The following is a 26,657-nucleotide window of genomic DNA, read 5'->3' on the forward strand; positions in this document are numbered from 1 at the left end:
CACAGACTGTGAACTCCTTAAGGACGTGGCCAAGCCCCTTCTGATTTTTGGTGTACCCCTCTGCCACCCCAGAGCGGGCTCTCAGCACTTAGGCGCTCAGCAGGCGTTCAGTATGTCCAAAAAGCATCCTTTTGGAACGTCATAGTTGCTGTTATTCTCACCTGCCTAGCACATTTTCAAGTACAGATCCTAGAACTACTCTTCCCAGTGGCCATCGCACCAGGGCCTCCGAGTGGGGCAAGACTGGGTTAGCACATGATTTCCCATTCCAGCGCTGCTCAAGTGGTGGTGCAGAGGGTCTCGCCTGCTGGCAGGAACCGGTTCTCCAAATTCCAAATAAACCCGCACAAGTGACTTCTAGTAGGTTCTCACGCTTTTCCGATCTGATCCCACCAGTGCCCTGAAGGTGAGCGGCCGGGACCGCCAGAAGGGTTGAATGGCGAAATGGACGGGCCGCAGAGCCAATCATGTTTCGATCTGCCCGGAAAAGGCGGGTCCCGGGAGTGTCATTGACAAAGCCGCGCGGGATTGGCGGGTCCGGAGCGGTCCGCAGTGGCGGGAGTTTTCGGATGTGTTGGCTGTGACCCTGGCAGCAGCGGTTGGGCTGAGTTGGGCCGGCGGGGCGGGCGGCGGAACCAGGAAGGCCAGTCCGCCACGGATTTCCGAACTCGCGTCTTGTGGCTCGTATTGCGGCCGCCTTCTTTCCGTCCCCCAGAGCTGCGGGGAAAGATGGATCGGCACCGGCCGCGGCTGCACCACCCGAAGCAGGGCTCCGCTGCCGGGGCCCCCTACCCCGCCTCCGCCTCGCTTCGCAGCTGCGGGGAAAGCAAGATGCTGCGCAGGAAGGGCCCCCAGCACCCTCCGCCCAGCGCCGCGGAGGAGCCTGGAGAGAAACGCCCCAAGTTCGTAAGTTTCTCCTGGAGCTGTGGTGGGCGGCTCCTGCCTTGCGGAAGGGTTGCGGCTCAGGTCCCGGGATCCTTCAATTTCATTAAACTTTGGCTTGGCTGACAGCCACCGGTGGATCCAAGGGGTCTGGGTGAGGATGGGTTGGGGGGGGCTGTAAATTTTGTTCTAGGTTTCTAGGGCTGCCAGTCTTCTAATAGACGACGACAGGGCCCAATTCTGTTTGGATCCTCGGACAAACAAACTGATCACTGTGTTGCCCCACATTTGTTCTGGCTGACATGAAAAGCGGTTCAAATGTGTCTGTATTGACGTCACCTAGGTGCACATTGCATTTTTTAAGTCGAACTTCTCCCCACCCTTCTAGCGTCTTAAGGGTATGAGACATGGCAAAGTGAACTTATAGGTGATAAGATTTCTTTTTCTGCTTAGTATTTTAAGCCACGAAGAACTTTTTAAGGTAGATGTAATTTTCCAAGTAGAAACAACTCGTTTTAAAATTTGGCGGGCTATGTAGTCACTGCTAAGGAATGTTTTGCTTAGATTGGAAAGAAGTCTAAGTATTTGAAACTCGCTATTCTGGTTGCTTCTCTTATTCACTTTGGCACCCAAGGGAGATGTCATGATCAGCGGCTTGTGAATCTTTTTGTTGGTGTCAACTGGTGAAAGAATGCCTATTGATGTAATGCAATGTTGATTGTTTTACATATGTGTGTGTTAACAAATTACTGAAGGTTGATAGCTCTCGGTGAATCTAACAATTGAAAATTTCATATTGGATCCGTCCATTTTATTTAGGAGTAAGGAAAACTTTTTAAGTTATAGGTAAAATTATACAGTACTGCATGTGCCTTCTGTGAACAAATAAACACTCATTAGGAATTTAAGTTACGATACACATATTAAGGGAATAGAGATTTGTAGAGGAGGAGTGAGTTGCTAAGTATAACAGTTAAAAATGGTGGTTGAATAAAACTGGGAGCAGAGCTATGATATGTATCAGAATACTGAAAATGAGGGACAATATGGATAATTTTGCTAAATTAAGTATCAAGATGGCCATAGGCCAGGTGAAGTTTTGCAGGAGGAGATCAACTATGTTGTTATTGTTATTTTAACAGAGCTGAGGAATAAATAGGATTGAGTTAAACTGGCAATGCAGAATTCTAGCCAAGGAAAAGAATCCCGAGGCAATGACTTTTCTTTTAGAGTCTACTCTCTCTTAGTAATGTTATTCCATTTTGTTTCTCACTCCTATGCTCCAGAATGCATGGGATGTGATTTCTGTGACTTCCAGCAAAGAGGTCATGAAAACAGAACCTAAGCTAGTATTTAGGTTTAGTTTCGTTGAAGGATGTATCAGGTGATTTGGATTCTAGTCAGTTTTTCATTTCTTAAGTACGTTAAAAGGGTTATTGTAAAGATGAAATGACCTCTAAAAGCAATACTGTGAAGCTTTAAAGTTATAAACATATCTAAAACAGTGTTTGCTTTTATTTTTTATTTATTTTAAGATTTATTTACTTATTTGAGAGCTTGCGTGTGGGTGGGGACAGGCCGACTGAGAGGGAGAGGGTCCCAACCAGACTCTGTGCTGATTGCAGAGCTTGCCACGGTGCTTGATCTCACCACCCTGAAATCATGACCTGAGCAGAAGGTCCCTTAATCGACTCTGCCCCCCAGGAGCCCCCACAGTGTTTGTTTTTAGATAGGAATCTGATTTGAATCATGGCTTCATAATTAATTTAGAGGTAATTTGGACTATTGATAATCCCTGAAACTAATTTAGATTCTTGCTTACATGGTAGTTTCTTTAGCTATATTTTCCATTTCACTAATTCTCTTATCAGCGATTTTAATCTGCTATTTAACTTGTTTGGAATATTTAAGTTTAGCAATTACAGTTGACTCTTGAACAACATGGGTTTGAACTGCGCAGGTCTGCTTACGCATGGATTTCTTACAGTACAGTACTGTAAATTTATTTTTTCTTATGATTTTCTTAACATTTTCTTTTCTCTAGCTTTGTTATAAGAAAACAGTATATAATACATATAACATGCAAAATATATGTTAATTGGTTATGTTATCCGTAAGGCTTCCAGTCAACAGTAGGCTATTGGTAGTAAGTTTTTGGGGAGTCAAAAGTTAGACATGAATTTTGACTGCATGGGGATCAATTGGTGCCCCTAACCCTTATGTTGTTCAAGGGTCAACTGTATTTTTTATTTCTGTAGGTTCCATTTGTTTCTTCTTCAGATCTGCCTGGTCATTCCTGATAGTTCTTTGTTTCTTACTCTTTTATTTTTTTAGGCATTTCCTATGTGACTCTTTTTATGCTTTATTTGGTAGTTCTGGTGTGTGCAATTTTTGGTTGTATACATTGACTTGCACTCATGGTGGCTTACTCTCTCCTCCTGTGCTTGTAGATCTCTGTGAGCTCATTGCTTTATCTTATCTTCCAGGAGGCCTTAGTGGGGATGCTTTTTTCCGGAGTGCTTTTCTGGGAATTCCACTGATTTGGCACCACCTCTAACTGAAGTAGGACTCTTAGCGAGCCCAGGGTTCCATGCTTAGCCCTAACTCTGTCCCTGGCCTGAGGCTTGGTGTGCCGATCTTAAGGCTGCCTTCTAAGCAGCTCTTCCCAGACAGTCTAGTTCCACACTGCTCTCGGTATCACCCTAGTAACTCTTGTTTTGAGGATGGAGACTGTCCCTTCCTCATGAGATCTCAGCAATGCCTCTACACATGATTGTTCTGTAGTTGGGTTTGCTCTACTGCCAGACGTCAAGTCGGTTCTTGGCTTTCTCTTGATTTCGAATGGAGCCGTGTGAGCCTGCATCTCTTCGGGTCATCTAGTCATTAGGTCACGTACTTGCCAGGGGCAGCTGCTTTTGACTGGAACGAGTAAGGTAGGTTGGTGATGTCACAGGAATGGGGATGATTTAGGTGTTTGGTGTTTTGCACCCTCCACAAAGCTGCAAGCTGGGGTAGAACTGGGTGGGAAATTGGCCCCTTGCTCCAGTCGTAGATTAGGAAGGCACGGGCTCTGGTGCCCGCTGAAATCCTGGTTTACTTCGAGCCTTGATAAAGCAAACACATCCTTGTTTTCTACTGTATAGTCGTGAGTCTCAAGTTACTTTGGCTTGTATATAAAAGTTTGTAGTACAGAATTTCTCCCCATAGATCTGTGTAAATAGTAGAAATTAGTCTATTGTAAATGTATGCTAATTTGGCTGCACAGGAAATCACTGACTTTTGGGCTGTTTGTGGCCTAACCGACTTGACTTCAGTAGAAAATACGGTAAGCAGTGAGTATTGAGGTGCTGGGGATAGATACTGGGGGACACGATGCAACCATTGGAGGCTGGGGAGGGGGGACAACGAAGGCTTTGCGAAGGTAGAGTTCAGGAGGATCATTAAACTTTGTCCTGCCCCAGGTCACACTCTTAGTACCTGAGCCTGAGTCCGATTTCCCTTCTAGAACAAAACAAAGTTGCCCTGTTTGTCATGAAATGCCTTTTAGTGATGCTGGGCACTTCGTTCCTACCTTTTACTGCTCTTAGAAACACACAGTACAAGCAGTGGTGGCCCCCACATCCAGATTGAGAGCAGGATGTGTGGCTTCTGGGGAAGTTCCCATCTCTAGGCTGTGGGCCAGTTTTTTTGATAGGAGGCCTGTGCATTTGGTGATCCTAGTTGGCAGAGCAGCTTTTCTTTTTAATTAAGAATATCCTTTAAAACTTCTCACGGAATTTAGTGTAAATCTTGCATCTAATCTTATGGTTTCCATCGAACGGATTGTTAATTATTGTTTAATTATATCATTATCGTACCTTCAATTTTGGTTGTGATTTTTCACCCTGCCCAGTAATATCTGTGTGTCTACCATTTTGGGCATCATTAATAATACTAGTTAACCTTAATGAATGAACCAAGTTCTGTACACACATACTCTCTCTCTCTCTCTCTCTCTCCCTCTCCCTCTCCCTCCCTCTCCTTTAACCTTTACAACAACCCAAGGAGGTGTGTGGTATTATTAGTCTTGTTTGCTGGATGGGAAAAGCAAAGTGCAGAGGCTGAACTGCCTTAGTTCACACAGCTGCGTGTTGGTGAGGATGGTATTTGAACCCAGACAAGCTATTTCCCACATTTTTAGTCACTGTCCTATATTACTCTCCCATATTATTGGGAGTTTTAATCTTTACTACTTTTCTCATTCAAGGGCCATTAAAAAATACTAACACCTTTAATGAATATAGAATTAGTGATTTCCTGATCATAGGCAGCTTGTGAGGTGGGAAGAGGTATGAGGTTGGAGAATCTTGTCTGTTGTACTGGGAACTTGGGGGGAGTTGAAATCAGAGTAGGCTTGATGAGAAGATCAGTGCCTGCCCCCCCCACGTATATTTGGAGGCAGGTGTGGCAGGCGGAATAATGACACCCTCCCCTACAAAGATATTCATGTCTTAATCCCTGACACCTGTGAGTGTTACCCTCTATTGCTAAAAAGGACTTTAAGGCTTTTAAAATGGGGAGATTATCCTGTATTACCAGGCTGAGCCCTCAATGAACACTAGGTGTCCTTGTAAGAGGGAGGCTGAGGGAGATTTGACTACAGAAAAGGAGAAGGTGATGTGACTCTAAGGCAGAGATTGGTGATGTAGCCCCAAGCCAAAGAATGGTGGCAGCCATCAGAAACTGGAAGAGGGAAGGAGCTGGTCTTCTAGAGCTTCCAGAGGGAGAGTGCTACTGCTAACACCTTGATTCGAGCCCAGTGAAACTCATTTCTGACTTCAGGCCTCCAGAACTGAGAGAATACATTTTTGTTCTAAGCCATCAAGTTCGGTAATTTGTTTCAGCAGCCATAGGAAATGAACACAGCAGGTATGGTTCTGAGGGTGACCACACTGAAAGGTGTTCTTCAACAGTTTATATATGCGTGTTTTAGGAGAACCATCAGATTCATCTAAATCTCTTCCTTGTGGTATCATTTTATTTTGGACTGTTTGATTGGGGGGTGGATATAAGATAACAGTTTGGTCCTCTGGAATAGCAACTAGAAGTTGATTTCATCTTGTTCTACTGCATCATTTTTGTAGTTGCTAGAAAGCTGAGAAAAGGTGGAGGTGATTTCTATGTGCTCTTTTTGAGTTTATTCATTGAGTCCTCAGCTAAAGTGATGCTTTCAGTTGTCCTAGAGTTAAATTGTCAAGAATTGTAGACAGTGTTCTTATTTGAAGGCTTTAGGGACTTGAGTGTCATTCATGTCAAAATCTACCTAATCTATCCAACATTGAAACTTTCATAAGGTAAGATCATTTATTTTACTCAGGCTAGTCTTCTAAGTAAATTGACTGAATTGCCCCAGACATTTTTTCCCCCCTGTTTATCCTTCCTAACGAGAAGTTTTTTTTTGTTTGTTTGTTAATACATGATTTATCAAAAGAAACAAAATATATCAAGTGGCTTTTGGAAGTATGTTTAGCTGCTGAAAACAGATGATATATGGCATTTATTACTTCTGGATTACTCTGGATCTTTTTTGTGTGTGTTTGGTGGGGGGTAAAAAGGGGTGGGAGTAGGGATAATTGTCTCAGATTTAGAGCAAGGCTTAATTGCTTTTTTCAAAGACTCACGTCTTTAATTATGAAGCAAGCAAACTGACATACATTTATTACACTGAAACCTTGCATCTCATCTAGTCTGTCTTGTAGCAATTGCTTCTGAACAGATGTTACCTGAAACACCTTTGTGCATTTGGTAGAATTCTAAAATTTGTCATGCTTTTATTATTGTTGTCGTGAATTAACTCTACTTTATGGCATAACTTTATTGCTGTGTCCTAGAATCTTTATATATTTATTGCCTTATAAATTGGATTTAAAATTGGCTTTTTATATGGAATGTAAATTAACATGTGTATAACTTGTTTATGCTTGCAGAATAATACAAGAAAAAACTGCTACGTATTATACTAATGTAATTGTCTTTAACTCAGCACATAGTATCCTCCAAACCAGGAATGAAATGAATGCTACAGAATATGCTTACCATCACACTCTGCTTGTTTCTCCCAGAAACTAATTTGACTTTTAGATCTATAAAATATAGATGAAGCATAACCTTTTACTTCATGGGATATTAAGGATCAAAGCATGAGCTTTCTTTGAACAGGGTCTACAAAGGTAACTTTTCTTTCCATAGCAGTAGGGTGGCATTGAAATACCTTACCGTTGGGAGTAATTTTCTCAAATAGCAAATCAAATAATCATTATTAACTTAGGGGAGGATTTAAGAGTTTCAGTAAGTTAAGTTTTGGTGCTGGAATGTTTCAGTTACTAGCTAATTAATGAAAACTGTTTGGAAATGCTTGCCATAGATTGTATTCTTCAAAAAGACCCCACTGCCATCCTTTCTTACAGTTTATATCGAAGAGGCATTGTGAGGAGCATGTCTGGGCAGTGATGTGGACCACAGGGCTCGAATCCTACCCGTGTTACGCATTCGCTTGGGCAACTTCCTTCTCTCTGTGCCTCTGTTTCCTCATGTGTAAAATGGGATTGTTGGGAAGATTAGAAGTTACCGTGTGATGGGCCTGGAATAGCACCTGGCTCGTTGTAACCACGATGTAAATATTTGCCGTTTATAGGATTGTCGTTGCTATCATCATTAGTAGTAATAGTAGTAGTACAATGTTTTCTAGATTTTAGGGCATTGGGGATATTACACTGGGTAGTTGAATTACTTCCCTATGCTGGAAACTCTTCACAGGGTCAGGCTTTGTCCTCATGGTGTGTGGCAGGGCAGAGTCCTGCTGTGCTCAGTTCTCCCCCTGGGGTGCCGGGTAACATTTGGGTTGATGCAGGCTTCTGGTTGTGATGGCTGCATGGTCAGAGCAAGGTTCTCAAGCTTTCTAGGGGTTATGTTTTCATACGTAAAATGGGGATCATGAAACTATGACACTTGCATACAGATGAAACTTAGAAGAGAAACCTACGAAGGCAACAACCTCAAGCTTAGGGAAAAAATTCTTGTGATGCTCCAATGTGGACTTGAATGATAGGAAAAATAATGTTACTTATATATGTATAGATATAAACTAAAAATATAACTCCTTATGCTTATGGCTCTTTTACAACTATAAAACTCAAACAGATTTTCACATAAAACCCAAAACAAAACTATAAAACCAATAAAATTCAAATGAACAACATTAATTTAATGTGATTGATGATGATATTTTGCCAAATTAAGCCATCATTGTTGGATTTAATAGTGGGGAGATATGTGTATGGTTTGCTGTTTTCCTTTCTGTCAGCTTGACTCTTGGATGGAAATGGAATCTCAGAGGCTGAGGACGCAAAGGCCAGTGACAAAGCCAAAGATTCAGCCCCACACTATTGGTAGAGACCTGACATCTACCATTACTGTCTTTTTCACAAGATCTTAACTTGAGGCTCTGGGTGAAGTAGTGAACTCTTATAAACCTGGTTATGATAAAATAATAATTTAGCCATATGTAGATACTTTCTACTCAGTTGTATGAAGTTGTTGAAAAGGAGCAGAAAGAATCAGAGCCAAGATCACCAGCATCTATATTCATTTTTTTTTCTTGAAATTTACCTTGCCATAGCTTTGAGTACATGGTTCCTTGAATAGTGTCATTTTGGAATTAGGGACAACTGTTTGGAATGGAATTCTTCCTAAGTAGAGGAGATTGTGAAAACCTGTGTATCGTGATTGATGTTGTTTGACCTTCTTCGAGTGCCCTGTTTGATGTGTGCGCGCGCGCGCACACACACACACACACACACACACACACACACACACACAGGCATGCAAGTGTGGCCACCAGAAGCCACACTTCTGACAGAAGGACCATGGTTAAGAGTGGTCATTCAGATTGTCCAGATGATGCTTATTTTACTTCAAATGTTTAAGATAATCTTGGAAAAATACAAAATTTAAAAAGACTTACGGACCTGCAGAGTCCATGAGGGGATTGGCAGACTCGGTTTGAGGAATCCAAGGGATGACTTGAGAAGTTAGTTGAGTACTGGAACCTGGCAAAGGTTGTGCATTGTTTGTGCATAACACCCAGGGTATTAAAGAACGTGCCCTCCCCAATACCCATCACCAGGCTAACCCATCCCCCCACCCCCCTCCCCTCTAGAACTCTCAGTTTGTTTCTCAGAGTCCATAGTCTCTCATGGTTTGTCTCCCCTCCGATTTCCCCCCCTTCATTCTTCCCCTCCTTCTATCTTCTTCTTCTTTTTTTTTTTTCTTAACATATAATGTATTATTTGTTTCAGAGGTACAGGTCTGTGATTCAACAGTCTTGCACAATTCACAGCACTCACCATAGCACATACCCTCCCCAATGTCCATCACCCAGCCACCCCCTCCCTCCCACCCCCAACCACTCCAGCAACCCTCAGTTTGTTTTCTGAGGTTAAGAATTCCTCATATCAGTGAGGTCATATGATACACGTTTTTCTCTGATTGACTTATTTCGCTCAACATAATACCCTCCAGTTCCATCCATGTCGTAGCAAATGGCAAAAATCTCATTCCTTTTGATGGCTGCATAATATTCCATTGTGTGTGTGTGTGTGTGTGTGTGTGTGTGTGTGTGTGTGTGTGTGTGTGTATACCACATCTTCTTTATCCATTCATCTGTCGATGGAACTGCAAGCTGGTGCAACCACTCTGGCAAACAGTATGGAGGTTCCTCAAAAAGTTGAAAATAGAGCTACCATACGATCCAGCAATTGCACTACTGGGTGTATACCCCAAAGATACAAATGTAGGGATCTGAAGGGGTATGTGCACCCCGATGTTTATAGCAGCAATGTCCACAATAGCCAAACTGGAAAAACAATTTACTTCTTAATAGTCTATTAAGGGTAGACATTTCCTTTGCAATTTAAAAAAATACATATATATTTTGTCATACCAAAGAAGTATAGAACACCATGTACTCACTAGTAAGTGTCAGAAATGAAACTATAAATCCTATTGAAATGTCTGTTCTCCTTTCCTATCAGTATTTCCTTATAATCTTTGCTCTTCATTTCCTTGAGATAGGGGCTTACAGGGCTTTTTATTTATTTTATGAGGGACCTTCATGGGTTAAAGATGGCTAAAATACCTGTTCAGCTCTCCAAGAAAATTATCATTAATTCTAGGTTATTCTGGAAGTTAAAAAAGAAAAGCACATGCTTCTTTTGGAGTTATGAGGTAGAATTTCTTGAAACTCTCAGTGAGATACATGGATTAGTCTAATTGTAAGATCCATAATAGTGCATTTATTTGGCTTATTTTATTATAAAGTATCTTCCCAGGATGTGGGGAGTTTATCCTGTAATTGCTGCATTTTCCTGAGGTGGGTTATTTGGGCATCAGAAAATGAAACTTTGTAACATTCAGTTTTTAACTAGGATTTACAAATTGGTGACATTAATTATGGAGTATACTATAGTGATAAACTGTTGTGTTGATCAAATCCTTGGGTAGAATGCAATTCATAAGGACAATTACAATTCATTCCTAATGAAAAATCTGACAGTCTGAGAAATGAACACGAAAACCAGAATGCACATAATCTGCAATCAGAAATTCAATGTGACAGTTTCATTTCTTTATAAAAGGTGATGGTCTCCAATTAAAACCATGCTCAAACTTCATTCAGCCTCCCTTCTGAAGTTATTATTTTGCTGTTATTGATATGTTATTTTGTATTTTGAACCTGTTTTCACTTTATGTATGTGTTTGTGAAATTTTGGAAGTCACTTTCTCTCTCTGCAGTGCTTGGCATAGGCTTGAGCTTACTGCTATAGGTCTGTGAATGCTTGGCTAATTGAAAATCTATGCAAAATTACTCTTGTAACCTTACACCACCTGGTTCATTAATCTATTCATAATTAATTTAAATTTAAGTGTTATTGATATACCCTAAATATCTATTTACTTTTATAAAAGATTTCAGTGATGGTGGGGAAGGACATGTAAAGGCCACCAGAAACATATCTGGGTCATTGGAGAACTGAGCCTGCCCATTCAGGCTCCTCCAGGGGCCAGCAATGTGGCTTGAGAGGTGAAGAGGGCTTAGGATGGATTCAGTGGATTCAAATATGGCTGTGTATCCTTGGACAAATTTATGAACTTCAGTACCTCAGTTTTCCTCTCTGTAAAATGGAATAGATAACCACCGCATGTCCACTTACAGCTTGTTGGGAGGATGAGTTGAGGTAATGGATGTTTCAGTAGCTTGGGCACAATGCCGAGCAGTTAATATGTGACAGCTATTATGAGTTTTACTCTTGATTCTCAGATACCAGAGCAGGGGGGACTCTCATCTGTAGTGTTGAATTCTCTAGGGCTGGTCGTTTTGGAGGAGATGTGACAGGATCTCAGTTATTGGCAGCATTTTGACCATTCTTTTCAGCTTCCCACCTTCCTTTCTCCTTGCGTTCCTGCTAGACAATCTGCATTGTGTCCAGGAACCCGACCTTAATTCAAGTGGGGAACACACCAAGAGGTTTGGTTCCTGGACATACTCCCCTCCTCTCTGTTTTATCTAGATCTCCAGCCCCTTGACCTTACCTCTCTTTCCCTGTCAGTTCCTGCCAACTTTTGCTCCACACTATACCCACATTCCACTAAAGTAACCCTGGCACTTTTGAACTAGGATGCCACCCATTCCTCACCTCTTCAAGCCTGACACAAGGTAGACTGTAAATAAATAGAATCTCTGGTTTCCTTGTCCATTTGCCTCAGATCTCCAAGCCTGGAGCAACCCAACAGGCCCTCTGGGTCTTGAACAGCTGCCTCGTGGTGGAAACCCTCCCAGCTATGTGAACTGATTCCCTTATATTCGGGGATCTATGGGCCCCCTGACGAGCTGGGTCCTCAAAGCTGCTAGATAATCATCATCACAATTATTCAGCTTTCCCAGTGGGCTGGGCGCTATTTTAATCACTTAATCCTAATTCACTGCTTTGAAGTAGGCACTCTCACCACCCTTGTGTTGGACGTGATGGAACCGAGGCGGGGAGAGGGGTTTGGGGCCTTTCCTGAGCTGCAGCAGCTGGGGATAGGGGGCGAGGAAACCAACACAGCCGGGTCTAACTCCAGAGCCCTGGCTTTGAACTAGCTCTCTGGTTACCTTCTTTTTCATTTCTCTTAACGTTTATGCTAAACCGTTATCATCACTCTCTTTACCTTCCCTATGGGCCTGATTCCTTTTTGTCGTAAATAGTTTTTTAAATTGAAAAAGTAATGTATGCACCTCTTAAAAAGGCCAGCAGTGTAAGAGTACAGAGCGAGCTTTCCGAGACTTCCTTGCGCCCCAGACCTCCCATTCATCGGCCGCGGTGACTTCTATTAGTTTCTTTTGTGTCCTTTAATGGTATTCTGTGTGTATGTGTGAAATACCAGATATTGTCCCCACACGGGAACATTCCACCGCTTTTGCTTAAAAGATCTTAGAGATGGTTATTCTGATTCTTCGCGCTCCCCTTGACACCTTCTTCAGAGAGAAAATAAAGGCCGTTTTGCTTGAACTTGCTCAATTTCCTGCTGTCTGCACCTGTAATCTACTCTATTTGCAACTCTTCCTCCTTTCCCCTCCAATATCCACAGAAGAAATGTCTGTTTTCCTGTTCAAGGTTAATCCCTTTACCTCTGTTCTTGACCCAGTCCCATTCCATTAGGTATGTTTCACTCTTTGTAGGTTGCATTCTTCAAGAATGCTCCAGTGCCTCCCATTATAAAAGAAAAAGCAGAAGCGAAACCAAACAGCCTCCCTCTCCTACTTTCTCTTGACCCTTCTCCCCCTCTGAATACTATGCTCTGCTTCCTTCCCTTATAGTCAGTTCTTTTCATTTATTCAGTAAATATTTGCATGCTCTTTATACCGAGTATAGCACAGGTAGACACAATTTGGTCCTTGTCTTCAAGGGGCTCCCATTCAGTCTGGTATGAAGAGAGGTGTGAACCAACAAGTGGGAAGTGTTACCAAGGAGTCCATTTTGTGTCATCTTGAAGGACTCAGGCTCTGAAATTAACCTGGATTTAAATACTGGCCCTGTATTTGATAGCTGTGTGACCTTGGAAAATGACTGTTTTTTGTTTGTGCGTTTCTTCATCTGTGAGATGGGAACAGTAGTACCCATTGGATATGATGATTCAGTGTGTTAGAATGGGGGTTGACACGTAAGTATTAAACAGCTCTTAGCTTGTTGCTGCTCTTAGGATGGCACTGGCAAAGGGTAGAGTGTTCTCGTCGAGGAGGGATTCAGCCACCTTCCATTAGTTCCTCAACCTTGCCTTTGCTTCTGTTCTTTCCACTGAAATTGCTTTGGCAGATCAACAATTGCCAACCTGGTGGCTGTTGTGCAAAACTTCATCTTCCTTAACTTCACAGGATTAGCACTGATCTCTCACTTCTTGAAACCTTTGCCATGACGTGTTCTTCTCTTCTGATCTTTGCTCATCTCCCCCTCACCCTTTTAGCTTGGTGTTCCCAAGTACTGTCTCCGACCATCTTCTTCCAGTGGATACCTCCTTTCAGCCTGAGCTTGTCCATTTCTGTAGCTCTTACTACTATCTAGAGCAGCGTTTTTCAGGAGGACTTTGTGTTGAGATATTCTGTCCTGCTGTGTCTAGTTTGATAGTCACTAGCTCCCTGAGGGGAATGTTCCCAAATTACTGAATTTTTAATTTGGCTTAATTTGAATTAATTTAAATAGCCCTATGTAGCTAATGGCCAGTGACAAACTTTGACCTACATTCATTTTTAAAGGGACTGCCTGTGGCCCTCAGCGTCTTCTCCTGTGAGTCAGGCTGCCTACTGGTGATGCGATGATTCATTCCTGCTGGAGAACATGCACGTCTTATTCTGGCCAAGATGATGCACTTTCATAGCCTCTGATGCCACCATCGATGATAGTTTTATGAGCCAAACAACATCAGCAATGACAGAACCAGTCACACCTGTTAAAAGGGCTGTCCTCAAGAAGACAAGAGATAACAAGTGATGGTGACGATGTAAAGGGAACCCTTGTGCACGGTTGGTGGAAATGTGAATTGGTGCAGCCACTGTGGAAAACAGTATGGCGGTTCCTCAAAAAATTGTAAATAAGACTACCATATAATTCAGCAGTCCCACAGGATATATATCCAAAGGAGATGAAATCAAGATCTCAAAGAGACATGGCATCCCATGTCTATTGCAGCATTATTCACAATAGCCTAGATATGGAAACAATCTAAATGTCTGTCAACAAATGGACAAAAAAAAGATGTAGTATCTATACACACACAATGGAATATTTTTCAGCCATGAGAAAGAAGGAAATCCTGCCCTTTGCGAGAACACGGATGGACCTGGAGGACATTGTGCTTAGTGAGATAAGCCAGACAGAGAGAGACAGATATTGTATGATATCACTTATCATGTGGAATCTAAAAAAGCCAAACTTGTACAAACAGAGAAGAATGGTGGTTAACAGGGACAGGTGGGAGGGATGGGGGAACTGGGGAGATGTTAAAGGTTACAAACTTCCAACTAAAACATAAGCTCGAGATCTCTAATGCACAGCATAGTGATTAGAGTCAACAATACTGTATCATCTACTCCAAAATCGCCAAGAGACCAGATCTCAAAGGTTCTCACTACAGAAAATAAATGATAATTATGTGATAATGATAGAGGTATAACTAACGCGATGGTGGTAATCATTGCAATATATAAATGTATGAAATCAACACTTTGTGCACCTTAAACTTACACAGTGTTAAAGGTCAGTGAGATCTTGAAAAGAAATAGGGGAGGATTATCTTCAGACCATTGCAAGGTCTGCAGTCCTGAATAATTTGCACTAGGCTATTAGGATTATTGGGTGCCTTCTCATGACTACGGCTGTCAGTTGAAGACTTCCCTATAATCCTTGTTGACCTGTTTTATTGGTGTCCTTGAACGGTGCGATTATCAACATGAAACTATGGACTTTTAGAAGTACTTTGCAGGGGCGCCTGGGTGGCTCAGTCGTTAAGCGTCTGCCTTCGGCTCGGGTCGCGATCCTAGGGTCCTGGGATCGAGCCCCATGTCGGGCTTCCTGCTCCGCGGGAAGCCTGCTTCTCCCTCTCCTGCTCCTCCTGCTTGTTTCCTCTCTCGCTGTGTCTCTCTCTGTCAAATAAATAAATAAAATCTTTAAAAAAAAAAAAGACGTACTTTGCAAATATACTTGGGTTATTGTTGTTAGAGCTGAATTTTGGCATCGCTGGAAGATTGCCAAGGGCAGTTTAGGCTGTAGTTGCGTGAGCTTGCAGCTTGACTACAGAACTTGGTGTGTTCAACACCTAATGTGTGACACAGAATGCTACATGTTGGAATTTCACTGTGTCGTGATATGTCACGGTGCAGATTTGGTGCAGTATTGGGCTGCTCTCTATCTGATCCCATTCAAGGCTTTATCTTTCCAGATTCCTCTGGATGACAAGTGCAAAGAAAAGCATTAAGATGAGGAACCTGTGTATTTCAGTATGGGTAGCCCTCGCAGGACAGTTACTTTTGGGATATTATTTTTTGAATCACCAGAAAGAGAAAATAAGTGGCCCAGGCTCTTTATTTTTTTCTCTAGAGCCTGTTGGAGTGTTAACTCCCTCAGGGCAGCTGCAGTGTTTCATAGGTCTTTTTGGGCCAGGCCTAGTGTGTTGTTGGCTTAGCTTAGATGCTAATTATATCCAGCCTGGTTAATATTTCTAGAAGAAATGTAAAATGAACTACATTTTATGCATAATACTAGGACTGAATGTAAGAGTTGGGATTGTGCTCTTTTTCTCTGTTTTTCACCTGTTAACTTTGTAGTATGCAATCATCCTTTGGGCTCATTTGCAGTGACAAACCAATGTAGACACTAGTAACAAAAAGTAGTAATCAAATGACGCAAGAAAACTTTTTGGTGATTTAGTTATTATAGAGTTCAAACGTCATCAATAATTAAAAATACTTAATTGTCTTTGATTGCTATTGCCCTGTAATTTTTGATTTGGATGTGTGTGGGTGTGTGTGTGTGCATGCACGTGCATTTTCTTGAATGTGGATATTTTTGTGGCTTATATTTTAGTCTGAATTGGGGGGGGCATGGTTTTCTAAGGCTTGTGGTATATACTGCAGTTTAAACTCTACGAATTAGAAATAAAAAAAACCTATTCCTTCCATCTCTATTATACACGTGAGAGAGCAACTTTAAGACATAAATGGGGAAACTCCCTGGCAAAACATATTCTTGGGGCACCTGGGTGGCTCAGTGGGTTAAGCACCTGCCTTCAGCTCAGGTCATGATCCTGGGGTCCTGGGATGGAGCCCCACATCGGGCTCCCTGCTCAGAGGGGAGTCTGCTTCTCCCTCTCTCCCTCTTCCCCTTCCTCTGCTCATGCTCTCTCTCTCTCAAATAAATAAAATCTTTTTAAAAAAACATATTCTGGTTAGTCAGTTTATAGAAATCACAATCCCCCCCACCCCCCAGCTTCTTATAGTCACTCACCTGAATTTTTAAGATGTAACTTTGTGGTCAGTGTTATAACACTTAATAATCATCCGGTTGTAATTATGCCCATTTTTCTTGTTAAGATTTCATTTTGAAATTTCTTTGCCTCAGAAATTGCCTTGTTTCCATTGTGAGGCCTCCCTAGATTTGATAACAGCAGCTGTCCCATTGTTTTAGCAGGGACTGAGGGAAGGGAAGGGGAATGAGTCTGGGTTTTGGAGTCACAGTGACCAAGGGTCCATTTCCAGCCTGGCCACTTTTCACTCTGGCAAATCCCTTCTATGACACTTCATTTTCCGATGTCTAAGACGGGGATAATGGCTAATTAATAGGATTGTTGGGTGTATTGGTGATTATGAAGAGTGCTCAGGAAGTGGTGGTGATCATGATGAGGCAGGTTCTATCATCTGGGTACTGGGGGAGTCTTGGGTTTTGTCTCAGTCAGAGTCTATTTTGGCTTAAAGAAACAGACTCCCATACAATATCTAGTTTGAAATTGGAAAGGGCAGTTGTAAAGATACAGAGGGGTATATTCTTGGGTCAAGCACAGTAAATGTAGCTGGTCCTCCCAAGGATTTGGAACCAAGAACTGAGATCTGGCAGCTTCTGTCATTCTCTCTTTTGGAGGGTCATACAGCCAGCCTTGTTTTGCTTCTCACTAGGCATTTGTATCTCTGCAAAGCACAGCTTCTGTTTCTTTGATCTTCACACAGCCAAGCTCAGAGCCTCACAGTTCCAGACATACATGCTCTTGACCCATGCGAGAACAGATTCTTATTCTCATCTCTGAATTCCAAATCCAGATTTTTGGTAGAGTGAGGATTTGATTGGCTCTGCTTGGGTTTTGGGGTTGAGCTCTGCTCACATCTGTGGTCTGGTTAGGCCTGGCTCACAGAGAACAACGAAGCCTTCTGGGTCCACCCCAGTGACATAGAGAAGAGTTCTGTGCGTGAGGTCGAGAAGCCAACAGGTATCTACCATATCGACACATGTGGGTCTTCGGAGATTCCTTATTGATAGCGTTGGCACTGGAAGACTGAGTTCAGAAGAGTTTGTCCAAGTTAGTGGTTTTTAACCCAGGTTGTTTATTAGAGTCACCTGCGGGAGCTTCACAAGTATGTGTGACAGGCTCTACCTTTGGGTATTCTGATTTTCATTTGATTTGGAGTGTTAAGGAAAGAAAACAAAAACTCTTCAGCTGATTCTCATGTGTGGTCAGGTTGAAAACCACTGACCTAAAATGTTCCCCGTACTAGGTCTCGACATTCAAAGATGAGGGAAACAAGGTCCCTGGCACATTAAAAACAAAACAACAACAAAAAAGAAAACAAAAGACAAACACAAACTGCAAGCAGTGATCACCAAGGGAATTGTAAACAAAGAGCTTTGGATGAGAGAGGTGGGCTCATCATTTCTTGATGATGTTGAAGAGTGACCCACACTTACCCCAGGTTTATACGTGCAATACCTACTCAGTATGTCTGCTTACCTCCCATCTCGTTCATCCATCTAGCTGTCCCTGTCCTGAGGTCCAGGCTCTGGGCAAGGCCTTGGGAAACTGCCACTGCTTGAGTTCTCAGGCCCAAAGAAAAATGGCAACACGTGAGAGGCCTCAGCAGCTGTGAAGAGAATGGTCCAGTATAACTGAAGCCCAGCAACTAGAGCTGCTGGCAAAATGACCATGACAAAAATCCTGCTCTCAGGAGCCCACACCCACTTTGGGGAAAGGACCTGCACACATTTACATCAATAACAAATGGATTTAAGTGGATTAGAGGATGATTTCAGTGCCCAAGGGGAGGAGACTGTTGGATGTGGCCTTGAGGAGAATGATGATCACCTGAACCGACGTGATACTGGTGGGGATATTAGAAGGAAGGGGACTTGATGTGGCTTTTTCAACTAAGGCTCCAGACAAGCCTATGAGGACAGACGCTTCCTACTCTCCTGCTACCGGGAGAAACTGAAGCTCAGAGAGTTTAAGTGCCCGGGGTCACACAGCTGATCCGTATCTGAGCTGGATTCCAATCTAGGTGAGTTGGCTTCTGGAACGCAGGCTGTTAGCCTCCTGCTGGGTAATGCAGGGCAGTATGTAAGAGTCATAGGAGAGGCGTGCTTGTGGGAAAGTTAGAGAACCTTCCTGAAGCAGGCGGTGTTTGAAGGTGAGTAGGTGAACGTACAGGGTAACAGAAACAGCCGGAGCACGGGTACGGAGAAGGAAGGCACCAGGACAGCGTCTCAGCCGGAGCCCAGACGAGAAATTGAAACATTGGTCGGTCAGTTTAACAGGGGAATTGCTTACAAAAATGTTGGAGGGGAAAGGGCAAAGAGGGGATGCTGCCTGAGACAGACCCTGTGGTGGGCCTCAGATACCTGCGGGAACTCGGCCGTTCGTAGACCCCTGTGGGAGGACCCCCTAGGGCTGGGGCTCAGACTCTGGTAGGATCTGAGGGATTAGGTTGTAATTAAACTGCTGGAATTAAATTCTTTCTAACTTTCCTTTCTCCGAACATGCTTGGCTATTCCTTCGACTACTCCCTGCATCCCCTAATTCTATATTAAAAAAAAAAAAAGTTTTGTTAATGTAATAGAACTAGCTGAGTTGGTCCAAAAACTGCCTTTGTGGGCTTTACAGTGTTTTGAGAGTATTTCTAATACTTCTTAGTAAATAACACCTGGCAGCGTGGGCCAACAAGCCCTTTAAAGAGCCCTGAAGGAAATGGGTGAGAACCGCCCCATTGCTTTTGTGCCCTCCGGGGCGTCTGGTATCCTGTGCGGATTCAACTCTTGTTTTACTGGTTGAGTTGATTATTCATAGCGTGTTTTAGTACTTTTTGTATTTGTGACTGTTCCGTTAGAGGAGTAAAAAAAGCTCCTGGCCTTAACACGGCCTGGCGCCCACCTGCTGCGGCCCTCTCCCTTTCTTCTGACTTTGACGTGTTGGCTGTAGCTGCACGGGTTCCCTTGTCCTTGGGCGCCCTAGACCCGCTCCTTTCCAGGGGCTGTTTTTCCTCCGAGCTTCTTTCCTCCATGTCCACACAGCTTCCCCCTTAGTCCGCTTTCAGCCCTGCTCCAACGCCTCTCAGGCCTCTGCTGGCCCCAGCTCCAAATTGCAAGGGGCAGAGGCTCCTGCCTGGCCTTCTAGCCTCCCCTCCCCTTGCCGCTGCTTTTCATTTCAGCAGAACAAGAGTCACCTTCCAACATCCTCTGTAACTTCTTTATGGTGTTTACCATCACTTCCCCAAGAGAAGGAAGGTTCCTTTAGGACAGGAGTCCTTGTTTTATTTACCAGTATACTCCTTGTCAAGAACCTAGTAATGTTTAATAAACATTTGCTGTGTGCCTGCCTTCTGATTCTGTTATGCTGTCAGAAGAGGAAATTTTCTGTTACAAGTTTTACCCGAATCATGGCTGAAGATTAATTTGACTTTTGTCTTCGATCATGGCTATAATGTTTGCCTGTTAATAGCATGTATTTAAGCAGATGTAATTAGCAAGGAGAGCTTGCTTTGCCTTCTGGTCACCATTGAACACCTCTGATGTGTGCTGGTTTCACGGATTCTCATTGTGGTTATTGTCTTGCTGCTCTTGAGGCTTTTGGCTCCTAAGGGCAGGGACTGAGTCCTCTTTGTTCTTGATGTACTGTTTTGCCCATGTTGGCAGCCTGATTGTGCAGTAGCAAGATTAGGAGATTAGGTTTTTGCTTAAAATCCTAAGTCCTATTTTATTTTGGTACCGTGTCCTCCTTTGCATGAAAAAGTTCTCAGGTGAGTGGTATTTACCTTAACATTCTCAACATAGCATGAGATCGTTTACATTTACAATAAAGAAAAATGATAGATTTCTTTTATCTCTGCCATTAATAAGTGTCATAAAATAGAAAAATAAAGCTAAGTCAATATGTTATTGCCACAGAAATTGAATTTGTGTCAAAAGGATTTGTGCTTGTGATATAGTGATTTGTATATTTTCCTTGGAATTAAGTCTCTAGCAGGTGACATCAATAATGCACAAAACCAAGGAGCTTTTTGAAATTGGTTAATTTATATATGTGAATTACAAAACCAGTGAATAATGTGCTTAATGTATTCTGACATTTGAAAATATGCATTAAAAAACAGCCTATTAAAGTCTGTTTACACTATTAGTTTTTTTAGATTTTAACTACATACATTATTTGAAAAGGAACTTATCTATATTTTCTGCTTGGTGTGGAAAGTATTATCCATAGTAATGTAAAAAAGCTTTTCTCATTATAAAAATAAGCCTAGACAACTGGGAAAATACAGGAAAATGGGGGGGAAAATTGCTCCAAATCCCACAATCTGGATATGTAAAATTAAAAATAGTTCCTGTCTTTTTTTTTCCCCCCCCATAAGAGTGTATTAATGGAATTGGAATTATATCTCATGCAATTTTAAGTGCAACTTTTTTTCATGTAACAATTTTAAGCATTTTCCTATGTCATTATAGTCCATATGGCAGGACATTGGTTATTTAATCATTCCCGTATTCTGGGAAGTTTTAGGTTGATTACAACTCTAGCTATTTAAGAAACTCTAGTAAATATTTGTGTGTAAACCTCTGGTTTTATTTTCTAATTCTAGAAGTAGAGTTACTAGGTTAAAGAATGTGAACATAGAAATTATTTCACCAAATCATTCTCTAGAAGGGTTCAACAAAACTTAATTTCCTTACGTTGACGTTAGAATGTAAAAAAAAAAAAAAAAATCCTTGAACAGATGAAGAATGATGCATGATGCATGGTGCTGTGTTAACTTCGGGAATATTCGGTCTACATTTGTCATGGACAAGACCTCTAGGAGACTGAATCATGCTCCGAAATAACCCAGTAGTTTAGATAAGCTTCAAGGTAATTCTGGAAGCTCTAGGACCATTTCCTACCGTGAATACTTTAAATACTTTTCAGCCTTCTCCAGATGACTATTAAAGGTCCTGGATTCTGGTGACCTAGAACCAAATCTACTTGTAGAGCCGCTTAGAGATTTGAAGTGCTTTTCCTTGAGAGGAGTTTTTGATCTGGTGGTAGAGGTGGAAAGAACTGGAACAGCTGAGGACGACATATTAAAATAGGTATTCAAGCTGTTACTAGAATTAGCCATTCTGTTTTCCCTTTAATTTTACTTCACCGTTGAGGTTTATTGAAGGAAAAAAACTGGTGTTCTATTAGAATAAAAAAAGACTTGTTAGGGGCCCAGCTCCTGTGATGTCATCTAGGAGAGAGGTCCAAGTTAACAATTTGATAATTGGTTTTTCTAGAGAGGTGGTTTTCTAGCAGTTCTGTTGCTGCCTTTTGATCCTTTTGAAAACCTTGAGTTCTCTTAGAAATTAATTCTTTCACTTCTATGAATACTTGAATGATGTCTCTTCCTGAAAGCTAATATTTCTCGATGACTCTCCTTTCCCAAAGAAGGAATTATGGAGAAGGGAGGTTGGATTCTGGGGTGGGTGAGAGTAGAGAAGCCTGGGGTAATGGCCAGGTGTTTATCTTTGAGGCAGGCAAGGTTTGGTTTTGAATAAATGAACAGATTAAAAGAACGTGGAGAGCTTTTACGCCTTCTCACCTGTCCCTAACTTCCCTTACTTGTTTCCACCTGGGGCTAAAAATATGACCACATGAAGAGCCAGTCAACTTAAAAAGTGCTTTTTTACGTTATCAAAGAGCCAGCTCTACTCTTAGGCTTGGTGCTATGAAAGCTTCAGTATTTTTGGACACTTCTGAGCTGTTAAATATGGAGCCCTTGAATAGTTTCACTTCTAGGTATGCTGTGTCATTGCCTGGGAAACGAACCTTAGCTCTGTAGCTGTGGTTATTGTCATGATTAGTAATATTCCTTAACATTCCTGCAATCCTTACAATTGGCATTGACATTAAAACAAACAGGTGTGTGGACCAGAAATGTTAGGATAAAGTACATGTTAGTATTTGGTGGAAAGGAATAATCTGGAATTGGAAACAAGTCTGAGCAGTGCTTTAACATAACCCTCACCCACATCTTATGATTAAGATTGATCCGTTCTTCCTTTTGGGTGTAACCTTGTTGTGTCAGTCCTTTATGGACTTTTTTGACAAGCAAATAGTGTTATGGCCCAGTTTGATCTAATGAGCAAGCTTTGATCCTTCAGTACTAAACCTATGCTTATGAGCTGGAATTATTGTACCTTTAGAGATAGACTAAGCATTTGAATAAATGATGCAATAATTCACCTCCCCGCCCCTGCCGAGAGTGTTGAATTCTCTTAATACTAATTGGTGTCCCAATTGTACCAGCTCAGTCTTTCTCACTTCTTTGAAAACGGCTTGTACTTCCTACCTGTACCCTTCGTTTAGCTTGTTTCAGGGACACCGGTTTTCAAGGGAGCCACCTAACAAGAGATTCGTATGTGTGCAGGCTGAGGGGATGTTTCACGGCTGGTGGCAGTGGAGTGCAGAGCAGGGTTTCTCGTGGGGTCCTGGGCTGGTGGCTACATTGCCTTCAGGGCCCCTGGAAACTGGGGGTGCCTAAGCCCCACTTGAGACCTACTGAATCAATCTCGAGAAGCTGAGACCTTGTCCTTTCTCAGAGAAAATCTTGGTGTGTTCTAGTGCACACAAACAAGGTGAAAGAAACCAGGTGGCTGAGATGAAATTTGGGTCTGAGTCAGGTGCCTTCAGAGGCCTTAATCTTACAGGTTTTCCTCGTTAGTGGCTCATAATGACCTACTTCAAGGATGTAAATTGATGAAATTAAATTGCAACAGCTAAAAATTTTTTAAATGTTATTTGGCTTTGACAGTGATTAGACCTGCTAGCTTGACACCTGGTGGTGACTGCCATGTAACTGACATGGACAGATCCTTTGCTCCCTGCTGGTTCCAATGTGCTAACCAATGAAAGAAAATATAAAATTGTCTAAAAGTCTTGGGCTATAGCTTAGAATCTTTTTTTTAAAGCGTATGTGGACCTTCGGTTTGTATGTTGTTTTGTATTATATAGTTTATCTGGTCTTATTTCCTTGTAAACTAAGTTGGTTGGGGAAGGACCTCTTGATATTTACAGCATTTCCTACAGTGCTCTGAAGCTCTAGATCTATTTTTTGACAGCATGTACAGTCTTCAATAAAGGTTTTGATGCCTTGCTTAAATGCGAATATAGAGACCTATGTTGTGTATTTCTACCTTTTTATTCTTCAAAAGAACATAGGATCCAAAAGGAAAACAAACTATAAAGACTTTTTGTCTTTCAGTTCCGGAATGATCCTCTTGACCATCCACCCTAGGAACTGTCATGAGCAGAAAACACTGTTCCTTATCTATATGAGGTGCTCCTTCCTTTTTAGGGAGAAAGTAGAATTAGCAAATTGAGCAACGTAGGAACACAGGAAGAAAGGTGTTTTTTGGCTCGGGAAAGGAGCCCTAATGTGCTTTAATACCACACCTTAACCATTTACCAATTGTTCTGTGTACAGAACTGTTTTTGAAATTACTGCCAGGTTGATTTATCCCATTGCCATAAAGCGTTAATAACACCCATACAATCACAGACCAGATAATGTAACTAAAGGTCACAAAATCACATTTAGGTATGAGTGTTTTCATAGGTCTAAAACTGTATGCTTTCAATTTCTGTGCGTGTGTGTGGAGATACAAATATAATCCTAAAAGTTGCTATTAGGTTATTTTTAAAGTGGCCCTATCTGCTTCCATTGAACGTTTCCATTTCCTTCTTGGTGTGGGTCTCAGCAAATGCTACTCATGAGCTGGATTGATGGGTGCAGTTCCTATTTCCCCCAAGCAGAAGCCAGAGTAAAGCGCATTGCTGGTAGCTATAAAACAACTACATTTTTTAAGTGTCTTGGCCAACCAGACATATAGACAGTAACTCGAGTAGCAGTATAAAGGCAGTAACTTTTTATAATAAAGTTCTTTTTTTAATTAAGGATGTCACCCTTGTAGTTTTATATTTACTACAAGAAGGCCGAAACCCCACAGAATTATCTCAGGGTTTTATGTCCATCATTTCCTCTCCCCCTACCCCTTCGACTTTTCAGAAGTCTGTGATCTAAATGTTGATGTAATGTCCACTTCACAGAAAACTTGAATTAATATTAGCTTGCAAACATCCTACAGAAGGGTACCACTTGATAAAACTGTACATTTAAAAAAAGTGTATCTTTTCTTTGGGTCATGTTTGAAGTAGACTGGGATTGGACATTTCAGTTTTTAGGTCAAAGCATGAATAATTGCCCCTACTTAAATTTTTAAATGCTGATGGGCCTTTAGTAGTCTCAGACTGCCTGCGTGTAAACAAATAGCTATGTAATTTTTCTTTTTTTTGAAAGCTAAATCTTGAAGTGAAACTCATTCTGGCTTCACTGTTTTGATATAGGAACCAGAATTTTTAGATTGGTTTTCCAGCTGTTTGCTCTGTTGGTCACTACCTGTGGTCCTGTTGTGGGTCCTTGAATTTACCATCATTTCCTGCCCTACTGGCTTCTCTGGATTGTGGTGTGGGTAGTGGGGAGAATTGATAGGCAAGTGCTTTCCAGAGAAGGAGTAGGAACTGGCTTCTTGCTTTTCTCTCAGACTGTTAAAACTCAAAAGGATCCAAGTGAAGGAAGTTTCTTACCCCTGTATTATAATTCTGTCATAATTCATCACATGTCCTTTTTTTGTAAAAGATAATATAGCTAGGAACTGGGCGTATGCATGTGCCTACATAGTTTTTAAAAAAAACAAAGCATTGAACAAATGGAGTCCTTTTAAAAGCTAGATTTTTTTTTTTTTTTTTTTTTAAGATTTTATTTGAAAGAGAAATCACAAGCACGGGAGCAGGGAGCCCAACGCTGGGCTTGATCCCAGGACCCCGGGGTCATGACCCCAGCTGAAGGCAGACGCTTAACTGACTGAGCCACCCGGCGCCACTAAAGCTAAATTCTCAGCTGGTTTAAGGATCCAAAGAAGTTATGACCAAAACAATAACAAAAAACAAAACTTACGTCTTGTTTCTACGTAAGGGTGACTGTTGTATTTTGAGTTATGAGTCCAACTCTAACTTGAAAGGGCTGTGCGGCTTTAGGCCTTCAAAGTTATAAAAAATGTTTCTGGCTATTTACATCTTTTGTATTTTGCATGCTGTAACCACCCCCCCTCAACTTTTCCTGTCTGGTACTGTATTTTCTGTATCTCTTATGCAGTCTTTAAATCATGAATCTTGCTTGGGCTCTGCTCTAGCTGCTTTTAAAATTGTTTTTCCATTCTCTCGACATTGCTTTTATGGCATTTTCCTCAGGCAACTCAAACTGGTATTTGGGACTATTTAATTGAAGAAGATGTTTTCTTTTTACCGTGGCGTACTTTTCTAAATGGGATTCCAGCCAGATCCTTTGTCTTTCGCCTTACTTTTCAAGCATCAGGCCACCTAGAATGCCCTTGTTTTGGTAGTTGGCTCTATTCCTCTTGTCTTGTGAGAGGAATGCAGAACGACCCCTTTCAGGTGTGATGCCTATTGTGATTGGGGCAGTATCTCTGGCTGAAGAATAGAGATGAGTTCACCACGTGCAATGGGCTGGAGATCTGTTGGCAGGAAATTGGTACATAACAGCGGGCAGTTAGAAGGAGGGTTCTTTCTACTGCTTTCTACCCAGTCTTTCTACTTTTTCTGCGAACTTGAGAGCCCTGTCGACTGGCGTTTAATTCTAGTAATGGCCTCTGGGAAGAGACTGTGGCCCTAAGTATTCAGAAATCTTAACCATTCTGCCCAGGAGTATACCCACCCGTAAGGACTTCTGTGCTTGTTATTTTCAAGGGCTGAAGGTAATTTGAAGACCACTTCTAGCCCAGAATTAAATACTCGTTCTGTTAATTCAGTACTGTCCCTTCTTTGTTCCCCCATTGAACAGCGTTTAGGCTAGAACCTAGTGGTGTGGCTTGTTAAGTGTGGTCAGTTATTCAGCTTTGGTTATACACAAAGCTCATTCTGGGCCCCTCTAGTTACTGTATTCCTTGCCCTAGAGGAAGGAATGTCTTGGTCAAAGAGACTCTGGGATAGTGATTTCCTTTGTACAATTTTTTAATCTGGGTCATCACTGAGATAGATTGAGCATAAAGGTGTATTCCAGTATACAAACATGAAAAATGTCATTCCGTCCATGTTGAAGTTAGTGCCACTCTGGCTGTTACATGATGAATGCTGAC

The 26,657-nt window shown here is 41.8% G+C and overlaps 1 protein-coding gene across 4 annotated transcripts in view; it reads left to right on the forward strand.

The window, feature by feature from the left end:
* Positions 1–572: 572 nt before the first annotated feature.
* DIAPH3 (diaphanous related formin 3) overlaps positions 573–26,657 on the forward strand; it is a 488,952-nt gene continuing 462,867 nt past the window's right edge. For all 4 annotated transcript variants that reach the window (XM_073894471.1, XM_073894473.1, XM_073894474.1 and 1 more), the window contains exon 1: positions 573–906. In XM_073894471.1, the coding sequence (XP_073750572.1) occupies positions 730–906 (177 nt within the window). In that variant the 5' untranslated portion in view covers positions 573–729. The remainder of the gene's footprint in view (positions 907–26,657) is intronic.

Source organism: Callorhinus ursinus, unplaced genomic scaffold, assembly GCF_003265705.2.
Source record: "Callorhinus ursinus isolate GAN/ISIS: 27379988/994484 unplaced genomic scaffold, GSC_fseal_2.0 scaffold7, whole genome shotgun sequence".
NCBI classification, from domain to species: domain Eukaryota; kingdom Metazoa; phylum Chordata; class Mammalia; order Carnivora; family Otariidae; genus Callorhinus; species Callorhinus ursinus.